Source organism: Eumetopias jubatus, unplaced genomic scaffold (genome assembly GCF_037043125.1).
Source record: "Eumetopias jubatus isolate StellerSeaLion01/CBP00866 unplaced genomic scaffold, mEumJub1_p1.0 scaffold_7, whole genome shotgun sequence".
NCBI classification, from domain to species: Eukaryota; Metazoa; Chordata; class Mammalia; order Carnivora; family Otariidae; genus Eumetopias; species Eumetopias jubatus.
The window spans coordinates 72,626,770-72,642,701 of NW_028274813.1; the positions used below are offsets into that span (position 1 = coordinate 72,626,770).

At 42.4% G+C, this 15,932-nt stretch overlaps 1 gene segment (V, D, J or C); it reads right to left on the reverse strand.

The window, feature by feature from the left end:
• Positions 1–2,541: 2,541 nt before the first annotated feature.
• Positions 2,542–7,000, reverse strand: LOC114217823 (T cell receptor alpha variable 38-2/delta variable 8-like). The segment is given in 3 exon segments: positions 2,542–2,617; positions 6,301–6,656; positions 6,897–7,000. Coding segments are annotated over 2 exon segments (363 nt in total).
• Between the last annotated feature and the right edge of the window lie 8,932 nt (positions 7,001–15,932).

Genomic DNA, 15,932 nt, shown 5'->3' on the forward strand with positions numbered 1-15,932 from the left:
AGGCAGCTGAGGCCCTAGAGGAATGTCACTCGGCCTGTTTCAAGGACTTGTCAGTGGGCTGTAGGTAGTAAGGAAATTTAATAATTTCTCTTCTGCCTTTGTTTCCCACATCAGATATGCATATGTAATCCATTAGCCGTTCCTTAAATTTGTATCTTCTACAGACTGGTGGAAAATATCACGGAAATTCAGGCAACTTCTTGAATGTTTCTCCTTAAATGTGAATTGGAATGAAATAAGGCAGAGGAAGGGACTTTTAGATCTGACAACACTCATCCTTCTCAATTTGCAGATGTTCTGTGCAAGAAATGATCAAGCTGTCATTCTGAGATACTGACTCTACAGTATCTAAGGTTATCTGCCTTAGCCTCCCCATGAAGCAGAAAGCGTTCCTCCAGCCAAGATATTGAAACTTCTGTTTAAAATGACTGATTCCTGGTGTTGCAGAGAATAAAGTGGCCAAAGAGAGGTGTAGACCTAAGAACAAGAGCCCAAGTTTAGAGGAGAGTGCGTTAAAGCTCCACGCTGCCGGTCTTCATTTACCACCAATGCCAGCTACAAGTGGTAGCAAAGCACATTAGTAAGAAGCAAAATATCCACTGGGATTAACTAATGCAGTCTCCATACCTAAAGGTTCTACTATGGCCAAGTTCTTTTTTTTAAAATTTTTTATTGTTATGTTAATCACCATATATTACATCATTAGTTTTTGATGTAGTGTTCCATGATTCATTGTTTGTGCATAACACCCAGTGCTCCATGCAGAATGCGCCCTCCTTAATACCCATCACCGGGCTAACGAATGCCCCTACCTCCTCCTCTCTAGAACCCTCAGTTTGTTTTTCAGAGTCCATCGTCTCTCATGGTTTGTTTCCCCGTCCGACTTACTCCCCTTTATTTTTCCCCTCCTGCTATCTTCTTCTTTTTCTTTTTTCTTAACATATGTTGCATTATTTGTTTCAGAAGTACAGATCTGTGATTCAACAGTCTTGCACAATTCACAGCGCTCACCATAGCACATACCCTCCCCAATGTCTATCACCCAGCCACCCCATCCCTCCCACCCCCCCACCACTCCAGCAACACTCAGTTTGTTTCCTGAGATTAAGAATTTCTCATATCAGTGAGGTCATATGATATATGTCTTTCTCTGATTGACTTATTTCACTCAGCATAACACCCTCCAGTTCCATCCATGTTGTTGCAAATGGCAAGATCTCATTCCTTTTGATGGCTGCATAATATTCCATTGTGTATATATACCACCTCTTCTTTATCCATTCATCTGTCGATGGACATCTTGGCTCTTTCCACAGTTTTATGGCCAAGTTCTTAAGCAAAGACTAAGATTAATACAGGCACATGTTATATTTGTGATTTATAATAAGAAATACATATTTGGTCTTTGTCCCCATTTTTTGGCACATAACACCTAAAACTCTTGGAATTTCATTTGGTGAAAAGGATAGAGGTGTCTTTGGTTACGTTAATGAGGCGACTTTGGGAAAGCACCTAAGGATAGGGGCTGGTGGCTGAGGAGTCAACGACAGGAAGGACTTTTCAATTCAGAAAGTAAATGCCTGGCAGAGTAAGGGGTCCCCACCAGGACTCTGTTCTAACACTATGACTGTCTCTTCCCAACCTGTGTCCTTTCCGATATTCATACCAAATCCAAACAGGTTACTAGATATTAGGCTAAAAGTTTTTAATATCATCCCTGCCTGGAAGGAAACACTGATGTGGGAAATGAAGGCAAAAGAAAAATTATTAAATTTCCTTACTACTTACAGCCCATTGACACATCCTTGAAACAAACAGAGTGACATTCCTCTAGGAACTCAGCTGCCTCAATGTTAATACTTTGCTGAGGGCAAAAGGCAGTCTTAGCTTAACATTATTTCAACCCCCCAGGATCCTGTAAATCTACTTTAACATATAAAAATTCCTTTGGAAACTTTCTTTGCCCTACCACCCCCCCAATACATTGTTGGCAGTCATCTCCCAAGCATATGACCCACTGATATACATCTGAAGGGTCTCATGACTGAGTTTTTACTAAACAGTAATAAATAACTTTTCCTAATAAAAGTTACCCCCTCAGGATCCTGGGAACCTTGTTTCCAAAATATCTTGGAGGCTTACACTATCCCTAACCCCCTTCCAACTTGGGAGTATATCATGGGCCACTCTTCCTGACCCCAGTGCAGCTCTGTCTGCCCACGGGTCCTGACCTGTGCTTTAATAAAACCACCTTTTTGCATCAAAGACATCTCAAGAATTCTTTCTTGATCATTGGCTTTGAACCCTAACATCTTTCTTACATCAAACACAATATATACAATATCATACTATAACAAATAGTTTACTAGGTGAGAGAAAGCTGACGCAAGCTAATGAAACACAAAGAAAAGATTTTTAATGTTTGAATTAAGGATATTGAGATAGGAAGATTATCCTGGAACTCCTGGGTGAGCCCAATGTACTCACAAGGGTCTTTGTAAAAGGGAAGCAGGAGCATCAAGACAGAGAAGGAGATGTGGTGGTAGCAGAGGTCAAAATGACATGACTATTGGTTTTGAAGACAGAAAACAGCCATGAACCAGGAGTGTGGCAGCCTCTGGAAGTTAGAAAAGCAACATTCAGTCATACGAAAAACTTCAAAAGTGTTCACAGCAACTCCCAGTCATATGAAAGAGTTCAAAAAGTTATTAAAAAAAGGGTTTTCCTTTGATAATTTGGGAAGGTTAAAAAAGTTTTTTTAACTACATTCTTCACTGAATGACACAACATGGCACTTGGAACACTTATTAACACCTGTCCAAAAACTGTGTTTTAAAATCCTATTAAAAAATACATTGGAGAAGTTTAAAATATTGAAAATTCCCAAGCCAAATAATTACAAACTAGTATTAAGGCACAAATTCTTTATGTGAAAACACAACCATGGTAATACTGCTAATTTGACTTTTAACTTCACTAACAAAGATAAATGAAATCAGGTAATATGCAATTACAACCTAGAAAAAGTGAGAGCAGGTTACAAGTGTAGGCACATTATAGCACCATTATGGTGCATTTCTTTCTTTCTCATCATCTATCTATATATCTATCAAATTAGTAAGACTGAGAGGCTGTAGCATTTGCCATTCTCTGGGGAGGCAGAGGGTTTATGAGCCATACATACAGTGTGTGATTCTAGGCAAGTTAGCCTCTTTGAAGTTTAATTTCTTCATACAAAATAAGGTTATCAGTAATACCTATAGCATAGTTTTGTTGAAAGACCCTTTATTTTGCTAAGTGAAGTAACTCATATTTTGCACCTATCAGAATGTAGAACACATATATGTATGCAGTAAGTATTAGCTACCACAACTATAATTATTATCAGTATACTATTGTCAACTACTATTCAACATTGGTAGTAATATTACTGTTACTAATAATCGTAATTTTCTGTATACCATGTAGTCTCTGTTTCCTCTGAGTTAGCCCAGAATCAACTTTTATTTTGTCCTGTTTAAAGAGGAAATGAGGAAAATGCCATCAATTAATTAACTTCATTCAAAAAAACTTAAAAAAATAATATCTTTGAATTAAGGAATGTGGTAGTTACTGTTGCTATGGAAATGAATAAAACTCGGTCTTGGATAGCTAAAGCTTGCACTTCAGTGGGGGCACAGTAAAGAATACATATAAGTCACATAAAGTATTAGGTTTGCCACATTAGAAATAGACTTAGTGTTGAAACTCTAAGGTAAAAAAGAGGAAAGGGTCAGTGCTACCTGGGCAAGATTGGGACAAGGGCGTCGAGAAGGTTGCAACAATTCAGAACGTCTTGAACCATAGTGAAGTGGCCGAGTGGGGAAGGGCATTCCATGCTAAGGGACCTGTGTCTATAAAAGCATGGAGGCAAGAAGCAATCGCTGGGGCTGATGTGAGGAGAGCATGCAGAGGGAGAGGATGGGGGCATGGCAACAAACGAGGCTGATGGCTAAGCTGGGGACTAATGAAGCCCTTCAGTGGATAGTATTTTTTTTTAAGATTTTATTTTTAAGTAATTTCTACACCCAACTTGGGGCTTGGACTTACCCCAAGATCAAGGGTTGCATGCTCTACCAACTTAGCCAGGCAGGCACCCCAATAGTTCTTAACTATGTACCTTGTCAGGCATGGTAGGTGCTGGGGATATAGTGGTGGTCTCTGCTTTGATGGCACTTACATGCTGACTGATCACAGGCTTCTTCTGTGGGAAATGGGGCTTTCATTGAACAGGGAATGGACATGATGTGATTCCTATTGCAGGAAGGTCACCTTGGTGGCTATGTGAAGCAGTATGTGAAGGGGACCACACCTGAAGACAGAGAGACTAGCTAGATGACTATTAATTAATTCAACCAAGAGGAGCTCTGTGAAGGCACTAGCAGCAAGGATGGAAAGAAGAAACAAACTTTGGGATGCCTGGGTGGCTCAGTCGGTTAAGTGTCTGCCTTCAGCTCAGGTCATGATCCTGGGGTCCTGGGATTGAGTCCCACATCCCCTTTGCCCCACACCCTGTTTGTGCTCTCTCTCACTATCTCTGTTGCTATCTGTCTCTCTCTCTCAAATAAATAAATAAAATCTTAAAAAAAAAAAAGAAAGAAGAACTTCAATGTAAAACTTGACAACTAGCCTGAATCTGTAAGTTTTGGTGACTACTTGGACCTGAGGGATATAGAAGAGGGTAAAGCTTGAATGGCCCAGAGTTACCTGACTTGTGTGAGACATGATACTCTCACTGAGTTTCAGACAGGTGAGAACCTGGCATGTGAGCCGGGGCTGGGTTGTGGTATTCTGGGAGTTGAGGCCAGAAGGAGTGTGATTAGAATGAGTGGTCAGAGTGGATGGAAGTTGGGGAACATGGGAGGTGTGACTTGCCCTCGTGCTCCAGCGTATGGAACTAAAGGGGGGTGTTCCAGACAACTTCAAGGTGTTCAACGGGACTATGAGTGGGGCCCTGAGTTATGGGGCCCTGGCCTAAGGCAGCCAGTAGAGAAGCTCTTGAAGAAGACTGTGGAGAAGGCACAAGAAATCCCAAAGTTCCTCTGCATGTCATCAGCCCTGGCTCTGGTTTCAGTCTGGGTAGTGAGTCCCTCATGCTAGTACTGATAACCAAGAGGTGACAAGGTGTTCCTGTGAATGCTTGGTGCTAGTTGTTATTTAGCAATCTGGCTTTGGCTCCCCTTGCTCTCCCAACTCTAGTAACTTCCACTGCTCCTTCTAAATACACCTCCATCCTCAGCTCCAGAATCCACTCAGCAGACTGACTATTTCAGCCATGCAGGATCTTATCCAGCTCTCTCCCATTCACTCAAGGTGGGCAGATGTAATTAAATACTCTGCAAGTGGTCTCAACAGCAAAAGTTATGTATTGAGGGAATTATGGATGTAAAAAGAAATGCTGGCATTACTTTTTCCATCCAACTGTTTTTTTGTTTTTCTTTAGCATAAGGAAGATGGACTCCTCTTCAGGTCCAGATATCCGCCATGTCTCAGGGCAAGTGGGGTGGTGACTCTGGTGATTTTGGATTTGGTTCTTCTAAATGGTCCACTTCCTCCCATGTTGCCTCATCAGAAGCAGTGATACCATTACCAGAAGTTAACCTTTTTTTTCCTTTTTTTAAGCATTTGCTGATGAGTGTTAGCAGCATGCGAAATTCTATTTGACAGTTGTTTGTTCTCTTTCCTCATTTTCTTAGGTAGGACCAGTGGTGCATTAAAGACATTTAAGAAATAAAGGGTGAAATTAGGCTCAAGTCAGGGAGAATGGTTGATAGAGCAGTTGGGAAATAATAAGATAGACATGCTGTAGTTTTTTGCAGTTTTGTAATTAGAAAGAAAGAACTTGTTACACACGCAAAAAAATCAGATAGCCTAGGCTGGGAGGTGGAGGGTGGAGAAATTAGGATAGCAAAACGAGTAACATACACTGCGAAAAGGTTAAGGCACGATTCTAGAATGTAGCTGTGGTTCTAGCTACGAGAGTCACTGGATAGAATGTCTGACCTCTGCTGTAGGACACATGGGGCCATCAGGGTTAAATGAAGCAAATGCATGTGAGGGTACTCTATGAACCCATAGCACATTGTGTACATTCATTATCTCCATTACTATTTTGAGAACTACGGCTTATACACATCCTTTATGTGTTTCCTTCAGTCCTACAGAACAGTATTTTTCTCTCCAGAGAAGTCAATGATTTCTTCTCTATGTTCCTGGTACCGCACCCACTCCCCCTTCGCCCGCACCCCTACCCTTCCGCACCTACACTGAGGTCTGAGGTTTCTGTAAGCCTCTCCCTGCTGCTCATGTCACTGTGCCTCCAATGAGAGCACAGAAATACATCGCAGCATCCTCCAGCCGAGAATCTGAGATCCTGAGACTGAAGGATTTTTTTGCTTTCTGAAAGTTCACAGAGAAGCGATCCTTTGTTGCATTCTCTTGCTTATAAGCTTCTTGGCGAATAATGAGAATCATCTCCCCACTGGGAGGCTGTTTATACCAGAACAAATAATAATCACTGTTGCTGGTGTCATACGTGCAGTGCAGCGTCCCAGTCTCTGTCTCCTGCACAGACGTGTCTGGTTGAGTCTGAGTGACCGTCTGGGCTGTGCTGGATCCTGTGGGAAAGAAGAGAGGGTATCTCACACCGAGCAGATAAGGCAGGCAGACTCACAAGCTGATCCCATCCTCAAACCACCTTTCCTTTTCTTGATCAAACTTCAGGCAATATCCATCAGCTTCTTTGCCCCCAATAGCCAGAACCAACGAGGAAGTAAGATGCCTGTGTTCCTAATCTTTATCCCTAATTTCCAGTCCTCTTGGATAATAGTAAAAGCAAAAAGGTGTGCCTCCCTTACCGAGATAGGTGAAAACCACGAGTGCCCACAGCAAACCGGGGCAAGCCATGCCGGCAGCTCTCTCCTGAAAAAGGCTCCTGTTCTGATCTGAATCTTGAGTATCAGCTGTGTTCGCTGACATCACTGCTCCACCACAGGAAATGGTGTGTCAGGTGTGCTGTTGGTTATGTCTGGCTTAAAGTTTATCGATGTTGTTTGTCTTTTGCTTCAGAGAATAAAAGTTCGGTTATAGGGCCACATGAAAAGAGAGGTCCGAATTGTAATTTATTCTGAGATAAAAATCAAGAAGAGAGGGAGCTGCTAAATTGTTGTTGTGATGACTTAATCTAGGAGAGGAGGATGGAGTGGTTGGGGAAAAGACAGGCAAAGCTCATGTAATGACTTCAGCTTTCTCTGTCAGCTTGCTTTCTCTTTCTCTTTTCTTTTTTAAAGTCTTGAACCCAATATCATAATGGTCTCTGGGATGCCATAACTCAGGTCTTGGTTATATTATTCTTTGACCAGTCCTGTATTTTAGTTATTCCTCCAAACTTCCAAATAGTGATAAAGACAACAGCAATGCTCAGATGGTCTAGTGAAAATTGGAACCAGGACTTTGATACCTAACTGCACTGTTATTTGCTTGAAGACTTCTACTTCTTCTTTTTTAAGAATACCTGGCTTAGGGGGCTCCTGAGTGGCTCAGTCACTTGAGCAGCTGACTATTGGTTTCAGGTCATGATCTCAAGGTCCTGGGATCGAGCCTCACGTTGGCCTCCATGTTCAGCGGGGAATCTGCTTGGGATTCTCTCTCTCCCTCTCCCTCCGCCCCTCCCCTCTGCGTTCCCGCACACACACACACACACACACACTCTCTCTCTCTCTCTCTCTCTCTCTCTCTCTCTCTGTAAAATAAATAAATGAATAAATCTTAAAAAAATGAATACCTCGCTTAGGCGGTGTCAAGGAGCTCCACGACTCTGCAATACCGGTGGCAAATGCTCCTGTAAGGACTTCCGTGTCCATGGCTTGTGTGAATGAAGAATCAGAATAGTTGGTATACGACTTATTTGGCAACACTCTGTGTTGCACACCTGACAGTGTTTCACTGCCATGTCATTTTTCCTCACGCATGCATTCTCCTATGAGGAGGCAATTGAGCAAAAATGAAAACTCACAATGCAAGGAGTCCTTCATTTGCATTAATTTTTACTTCCTATTGAGTTTTTATAATCCAGTCTTAGAAAAGGCCATCTCTATGGTCCAGCTTTATGTAAACTTTTCCTCTGCATAAAAGAAGGGAGAAAAAAGAGAAGGCAAAAGCTGTCTTGCTGTCTAGGGAATGGTAGCTTTAACTCCCCCAACCTGTTTATTATTTCCACTCAGGAAATGTGGTAAACAGTAGGCATTTGGCCACAGACACCACTCTTAACTTCAGAAAACTTTTTTTTAAAAAAAGCTTTTATTTATTTATTTGCGAGAGAGAGCATGGGTGGGGGGTGGGCAAAGGGAAAGGGAGAAGCAGTCTCCCCAGTGAGCAGGGAGCCCAATGCGGGGCTCAATCCCAGGACTCTGGGATTATGATCTGAGCCGAAGGCAAACACTTAACTGACTGAGCCACCCAGGTGCCCCCAGAAAACTTCTTAAAGTACAGTCTGGTGAATTACTGCAGATGGCCCCGTTCTTCTTCCTGTTTAGTGATTAAATTTCAACCATGCCTACCATTTTCTGGTCAGGATCCCACAACATTGGTAAAAATGTGATTATTTTATAATTTTTAACTTCTTCTCTTCAGTCTTTTCAGAAAACTCTAGATGATGGACTGTCTTTTCTCTCCATGTCAGTCCCATTGAAGCTACGAATTCACAAATGAGGCTCTCAGGAGGGAATGTTTTCTGCCTCTTGCCCCCATTTTCTGTGCACATAATGATATTTGGGGATCCCAAGCCAGAGGGCATTTCTTGCTGTGTTTTAGATCTTTGCCTATTCCTCTGGTCCCCACCAATAAGAATTTTAGTATCTTCTATCCATCATCCGATCAGTCCCTAGCTGCCACAGCTGATCTGGCTATTGAACTCTGAGGATTGAACAAGATAATGCATAAGCAAGAACTTTCCAGTGGGCAAATATGGAGCAGGGCAGAAAGCTGCCTTTTCCTCTCTCCTCTTTTTTATTTTTTTAAATAGATTTTATGTCCTAATGATCCTTGTTTTTGTTTTTGGGGTTTTTGTTTGTTTGAAGTAAGAACAATTATTAGGTTGGGTCATTTAGGAAATCTATAGAAGGTGGTGAGCAAAGCCAGACTATAGCATATTAAACAGAAAGGAAAAGGCAAAGAGAATAGAAGAAGAGGTTAAAAAACAAAAAGCAATGCCCCATCTGGGGCAGTCTGAGAAGGTCTACTGTGCTCCCTTGGGATATCAACAGTATTTGGTAACTACTGTCATTGATTTCTCACAAGAGTTAGCTAGTGAGATTCTGTGAGAGTCAGCTAGTTAAAGTAAGAGCTAAGAGAAAAGTATGGGGACATCACACACCTACTCCCATGTTGTCATGGGGTAGCTTTTACAGAGGCAGAAACTAGGGCACATCAACAATTAATGGCCCAAGTGGGAGAAGCTGCTCCAGATGTCAAGACACTCCCTCTTGCTTGGTGGGTCTTGACTGAAGAACACTGAGGGTCTCAGGCCCAATCACCTCCAACATCTCATGTTGAGTGTTCCCATGACTTCACTTACTTATTTAAAAATACAATGAACAAAAAACTTGTAAAAATATTTTTATAAGTTTTATGTGTATTCATTATATTCATTTACAATTTTAGTTTGTCAGAGATGATGATGGGGACAATTTACTAGCTCCCAAGTGGTGGTCCCAATGCAGGGATGAGTTCCAGCGCACTTGGGTGCCGTCTGGGGACCATGGGCTTCCTTCAGCACAGAAGCAGGTGGCTGAGTCTCTCAAGTGGGCAGTCTAGATGTGCAGGGAGCCGTGGAGCTGGGACTAATACAGGAGGAGGCTGCTAATCATCCCTTGTGCTCCAAAGCCCTTTTTCACCACAACAAAAACCAAGGCACCAGATTTATTGTAGATGATTTCCATACTATACCTATGAATCTAAAATACTATGCAAGTAATTATAATAAATACTAAAATTCTTTCCTTCTTGGATGATCTGTTTTAAGAAGGACTTTTTTTTATTTGATGGTTAATTTTCTTAAAAAGAAGACGTTGAAGAGTGGATTACAAAAATTCATTTGTTCTTTGAGTCTCTTCTATGAAAGACAGAGACTAGTTCTTGGAAACTTCTGGGTCCTCTGGGTTCCTGATGACATAAATTCTCCCAGTGCACATCCCATCTGAAGCCACCAGATCATAAATGTAGCTTCTAGAAGCTTCTTTATGCTTTGGCCTTCGTAAGCCCAGGGAGGATTTGATTCCAGGATGTGGAAATCTGACTTAGACTCTTTAGATAAAGAAGGGTTTGTTCCAGCTTTTTGGTATGTGTGAGGTACTTAGATGCTGGAACACGAGACAGGTTTTTGCAAAAAACTGCTGTGAACGAATGCAAGCAGTGCCCTCTTTAGGCCAAAATAATAATAACTGAGGCAATTTCTATGATTTACTTCTCTCTACACAGAAAGAACTTGGTTCGTTTAGTCAAGAAATCTGTTCTGGAAGTAATCTGTTTATATAAATTTCAGAACTCTGTTTACACTAATGAAGAGAACTTAAAAAGAAATTCAAAAAATTCAAGGAATTCAAGAGCTTGAAATGTTTATGGGTCAGTAAGGACGATAGGTGGTCTGGAGTAGAGCTCTATTTGGGGAAGAAGTAAGAATGAGGTTTAAATAGTAGAGGGTGAGCAGACACAGGGAAAGGGATAATGATACGAGAGTTTGGATTTGGTATGTAAAGTTTTCATGCAATGAAAAGACATGATCACACATCTGCAGAGACTGGAGTTTCATGAATATGATCTGTTTCACCAACTTTTGAAAAAATAAGGTGACATCTTCTATGTTTCTAATTAATCACTCAAGTACCTACCTGCTGTTATTAGCAATCAGCCCAGGAAAATTTGCTTTGAACTCTCTTCTGTTCTTTCTCTATTAAATTTTCAAAGAATATGTTAATTCTGTCTTCCCCCAAAATAGAGCCTAAAGCAAAGACTTGGGTGATGGTAATTTACTTAGGAAGAAATCCGAGGTGGCAGGAGTGAGAAAATTGGTAGCATGAGACTGGGGCTTGGTTTCGCCAGGTTCTCCTGGGAAGCATTCAGGATGCCTCTTGGGGACTGTCTGCTGGAAGGCAGGAAGCTAGGCCTGCCTAGGTCCTCTCTCTGACTGGCTGGGGGCCTTGCCAGCAGGAGTGATAATTCTCCTATATTTCCAGGTTGTGCTTGCCCGTGGCCTGAGTGAGCTCCTGAGGAGTCAGAGAAGGCTCTGGGGTAGGAAGTAAAAAAATACACAGTGCATGTGTCGTGTTGGGTGTTATCAACTTGAGATGAGTCTGAGTATCCCGAGAATTATCTACATACTTATTGATAAAATCAGAGCTGGGCATTTGGACGTGACCACAAAGCACATGAGATCTTTGTTACGAAGCTCTCTTTGCACTATTCGGATGGGTGCTTGCCCTGTATTATTTTCACTGTGTCACTGAATCTTTAAGGTCGTGGATGGCTGAAATCCATCTAAAACATTTAATACAGGGGGTTTGCATGACATGACCTTCAAGACCCACTTCTTTAACTGGTACCAAGGCTATAATTGAAAGTCTCTTCCTTCTTCCACCACATTCTCGAGATTTCCCTGCCTTTGGATAGCACTTTAGTGGACCTAGATTGCTGGCCTGATAGGGTGAGCCAGACCTTCATTGTGGAGGGGTCTCAGTTTTTGATCACTCTGTCCTTTTCAGGCCGTAACTGCCACCTGCTGTTTTTATTGGGCATGAAATACCCACTGCAAAACACTTAGATTCCAGACATATCCCTCCTTGCCCTCACTGGGTAATAACAACCCAATGCTTCATGATAATCAGAGTCAATTACTCCTCCTTTCTTTGCCTGCTGGAGCATTGGCACAAGGAGTTCAAAGTGGCCTCAGCAGCAGCCACAGCTGCACGTTCAGTGGAACCCATGCTGAATCCTCTGGTGGAAGACTTCTTCCCCTGGGTCCTGGGAACTCTAATCCAGCAGAGGCTAGGGCTGTGGGAAAGTGAAACACAAATTTTGGAAATGAGTTACAGGGTGTGATAGTAGAAGAGTCTAGTCTACTTCCATTTCTTCATTTCTAAGTTTGTGTATTTTAGGTAGGTGCCACAGAACCGTGTATCAGTCACCGGTTTAAAGAATATTATCTCTTCCAGGAATATAGCATTCCAACTGCTAAGGGTGATGCTGTTGAGCTGGCTTCTTAACTGAGCCTTTAATAGGCCATTCTATCATCCTCTAAGGTCATCTGACCTGGGTACTACGGGTCTATGTCGTCTTTTAGGTCCACGGTAAGACCAGTGGATCCCTTCCCTGGTTATGCCTTCAACTGTCACACCCTTCGTGTTCTCTGTCTCTCTTTTTAAAAATTTTATTTATTTACTTGAAAGAGGGAGAGAAGGAGCACAAGCAGGGTTCGGGGCAGAGGGAGAAGCAGACTCCCCACTGAGCAGGGACCCCGATGTGGGGCTCAATCCCTGGACTCCAAAGGCAGATGCTTAACCGACTGAACCACCCAGGCGCCTCCACCCTTCGTGTTCTAGAATGGGTACCTTGTTCAGAGACATCCAGTTTTGGACATGGAAGGGCAATTAAAAGAACACGCACCAACTAGCAAAATGGAAAAGATTAAGAATTTTGGAGGTATGAGCTCCCAGGCAAATTATAAAGATTTGCTGGACAGAGAACATGCTTAGGAAGTCTGATCTGTCAAATATACCATACAAAGTGATGAAGGTTACATGTGACAGAATGTATGAAGATACTTCGTAAAACTGGAAAGCACTACCCATATTATTATTATTACTGTTATTTTAAGGATTATAGTTTACAGACATCCATCTCTTCGTGTTTCTTCTATTCAGAAAGAAGGAGCTTTTATTTCAAGAGAAGTCAATGATTTTCTATATTCCTTGTACCCTAGCCATCCCATTCCCCTCCCCCCGCCCCTGACCTCTGCACCTACACTTGAGGTCTGAGGTTTCTGTAAGCCTCTCCCTGCTGCTCATGTCACTGTGCCTCCAATGAGAGCACAGAAATACATCGCAGCATCCTCCAGCCGAGAATCTGAGATCCTGAGACCGAAGGATTTTTTTGCTTTCTGGAAGTTCACAGAGAAGCGATCCTTTGTTGCATTCTCTTGCTTATAAGCTTCTTGGCGAATAATGAGAATCATCTCCCCACTGGGAGGCTGTTTGTACCAGAACAAATAATAATTACTGTCGCTGGTGTCATACGTGCAGTGCAAGGTCACAGTCTCTGTCTCCTGCACAGACGTGTCTGGTTGAGTCTGAGTGACCGTCTGGGCTGTGCTGGATCCTGTGGGAAAGAGAGGGTATCACACACCAGGCAGATAAGGCAGGCAGACTCACAAGCTGATCCCATCCTCCAACCACCTTTCCTTTTCTTGATCAAACTTCAGGCAGCACATATCAGCTTTCTGCCTCTCCATAGCTAGGCTCTGAGATGATGCAGTTCCTGCGCTAGGACTCTGTCCTTCCCAGCCCCGTTAGGTAACACTACACAGGAAGACCTACACCTTCCTTACCAAGACAGGTGGACACCACGACTGCCCACAGCAGGCTGACAAGTGGCATGCTGACTGCTCTCCCCTGCGGGGTGAAGAAGAGTCTCGCGCTCTGATCTGGGTTCTCCCCTGTGCCCCGCGCCACTTCTGCTTCAGAGCCGGAAATGATCTGACAGGTGGGTGGCTGATTTTATCTCACTGAAGAAAGTTTGCCTAATACTTTTTTGGTCTCCCTTTCAGAAAATAGGCCTTTGGTTATATGATTTCAAGTGAAAATGTAAAATGATTCCTGAGTTCTTCTATTTCTGGGATGAAAATAAAGGAGAAGGGAGCCGGCAAATTTATTTCTGATATGCCCCAATCTTGGAGAGGAGAGTGGGACCTGGGGTGGTGGGCAAAAGTGGCAGGGTTTCCTTGGCAACAATGGCAAACTCTGTAATTTTTCTTTCTTTTCTTCAAAAACAAAAATGACAGAATAAGTATGATAAATATGAACAATTAGATATGAGTGATATGAATACCCCTGTTATATGAATGTATTCAATTTTTTATATTTCTACAGTTTATTCACAGAAAGAATGAGAAAAAGATTGATTTCTGCAACTGAAAAGATCACTGACTAGACTCAGAAGCAGAACATGTCATGTCTGAGTGTGCTCCTATTTTCCATGTATTTTTAAAGAATAAGTCCCTGTTTGTGACGCACCAGGAAACTCCACAACAATGATTGTAGGAGTTCTCACAGTACTGAGTCAGTCGCCTCACACAACTCGCATAAAGACTTGTCCTCCTCGCTCTAATTTCATCTTGAGGAAATGTTGTGAACAAAGAACATTTAAAAGGCTAAACTATGATCCCTTTTTCAAAGGGAGTGACAGAGATACTCATGTAATTCCAGACCTGGAGTCCCCAAGCCGGAGTATAAATGGGGTCCTGTCACAGAGGAGGAAGTATCTGAGGAGCATGGGTTCTCTGTGACACAGAGGTAGGTGGCTGAGTCTCTTCACTCAGAGAGATGTGCAGGGAGTCGTGACAGTTGGGACCAGCCCTGAATGAGGCTGTGAAAATCTCTTGTGTCCCCAAACCCAATTTGATAGCAATGGAAGTATTTCTTCTAGGTCATCTCCATCCCTGTCCCCTAATTTGAATTTTTGTATTTTGGTTTTGGATCCCTGAAAGTCAGCTCCAATCCAAGGATTTGTGTATAAGCAGTTTATTTGCAGGTCATTCCAGGAAACGTTGGTAGGAAGTGAATCAGGGAAGGGAAGGAAGCCAATACAGGATGTTGTCAACAAGCCAAATATTACTATTGTCAGTTGGAACTTAATCTAGCTAGTAACTCTGGAAGACAGCATAGCACACCCTTTGGAGTTATTCCAAGTGAGGCATGAAGGACCTGGAGAATTCATCCGTAGACTCATTGTCCATCACTGAGCGAGGGCTGCTGTGGGGACATTAACTCTCCAGCACATCTGGCTAGCCCTGCACACTGGCCACATGTGTTCCCATGGCCAGAAAGTAGTACTCAGAGTTGCTGGGTTTTTCAGTGTGTAGAGGTGACTGTCAAGGGGATGTGAGTAGAACACCAACAGCATCTGTACTTGCACTGTTGAGATCCACTTATACTCTATGTCAAATCCACTTGGATCACTGGTTCTTTAAAAAAAAGATTAACAGAAGGATCAATGAGACGAATTGTAATTGCAATAGTTGATTTCGTGGCTGTAATTCGTATTTATTATCTCTCTCAATCTACCTTCTATAACACTCATTCTTAATCCTTCCAAATTTGGCTAATACATCTATGGTCTAATTCCTATCTCAATGAGATAACCAAGATCTTTATCCCTGAAGGGTCTAAGCCCCTCATTATTCTTCCCTTCTCAGGTCATAGTTGCTACAATTGTTTATTTATAGTAATCACTGTCATGAAAGCACTATAAGTCATCCCAGTGAATCCCCTGAGATTTAGCCATATTTTTCCCAGCTCCCATTGGGTAGCAACCACCCTATATCCTCATGATAATCAAAATTGATTGCCCTTGCCAGTGTAGTAATTCCTTTCTTGGCCTTCTGGTCTTCTGGCATGAGGACCTCCAAATGACCAAGTGGTATATGTAATTTTAGGTGAGGTGAAAACTTCTCTGTGTTTCCCTGGTAGCAGTATTCCCCCTTTCCTTTCCCTTCAAAGGGAAACAGGTCCTCTAGTCCAGAACAGTGTGAGAACAGGAAATGTCAACATCCAAGTGAGTCATTGAAAGTAAGAGTTGGTGGGGAGATAGTCCTACTTCTACCCCTTGGCTCCCAGACCCATGTA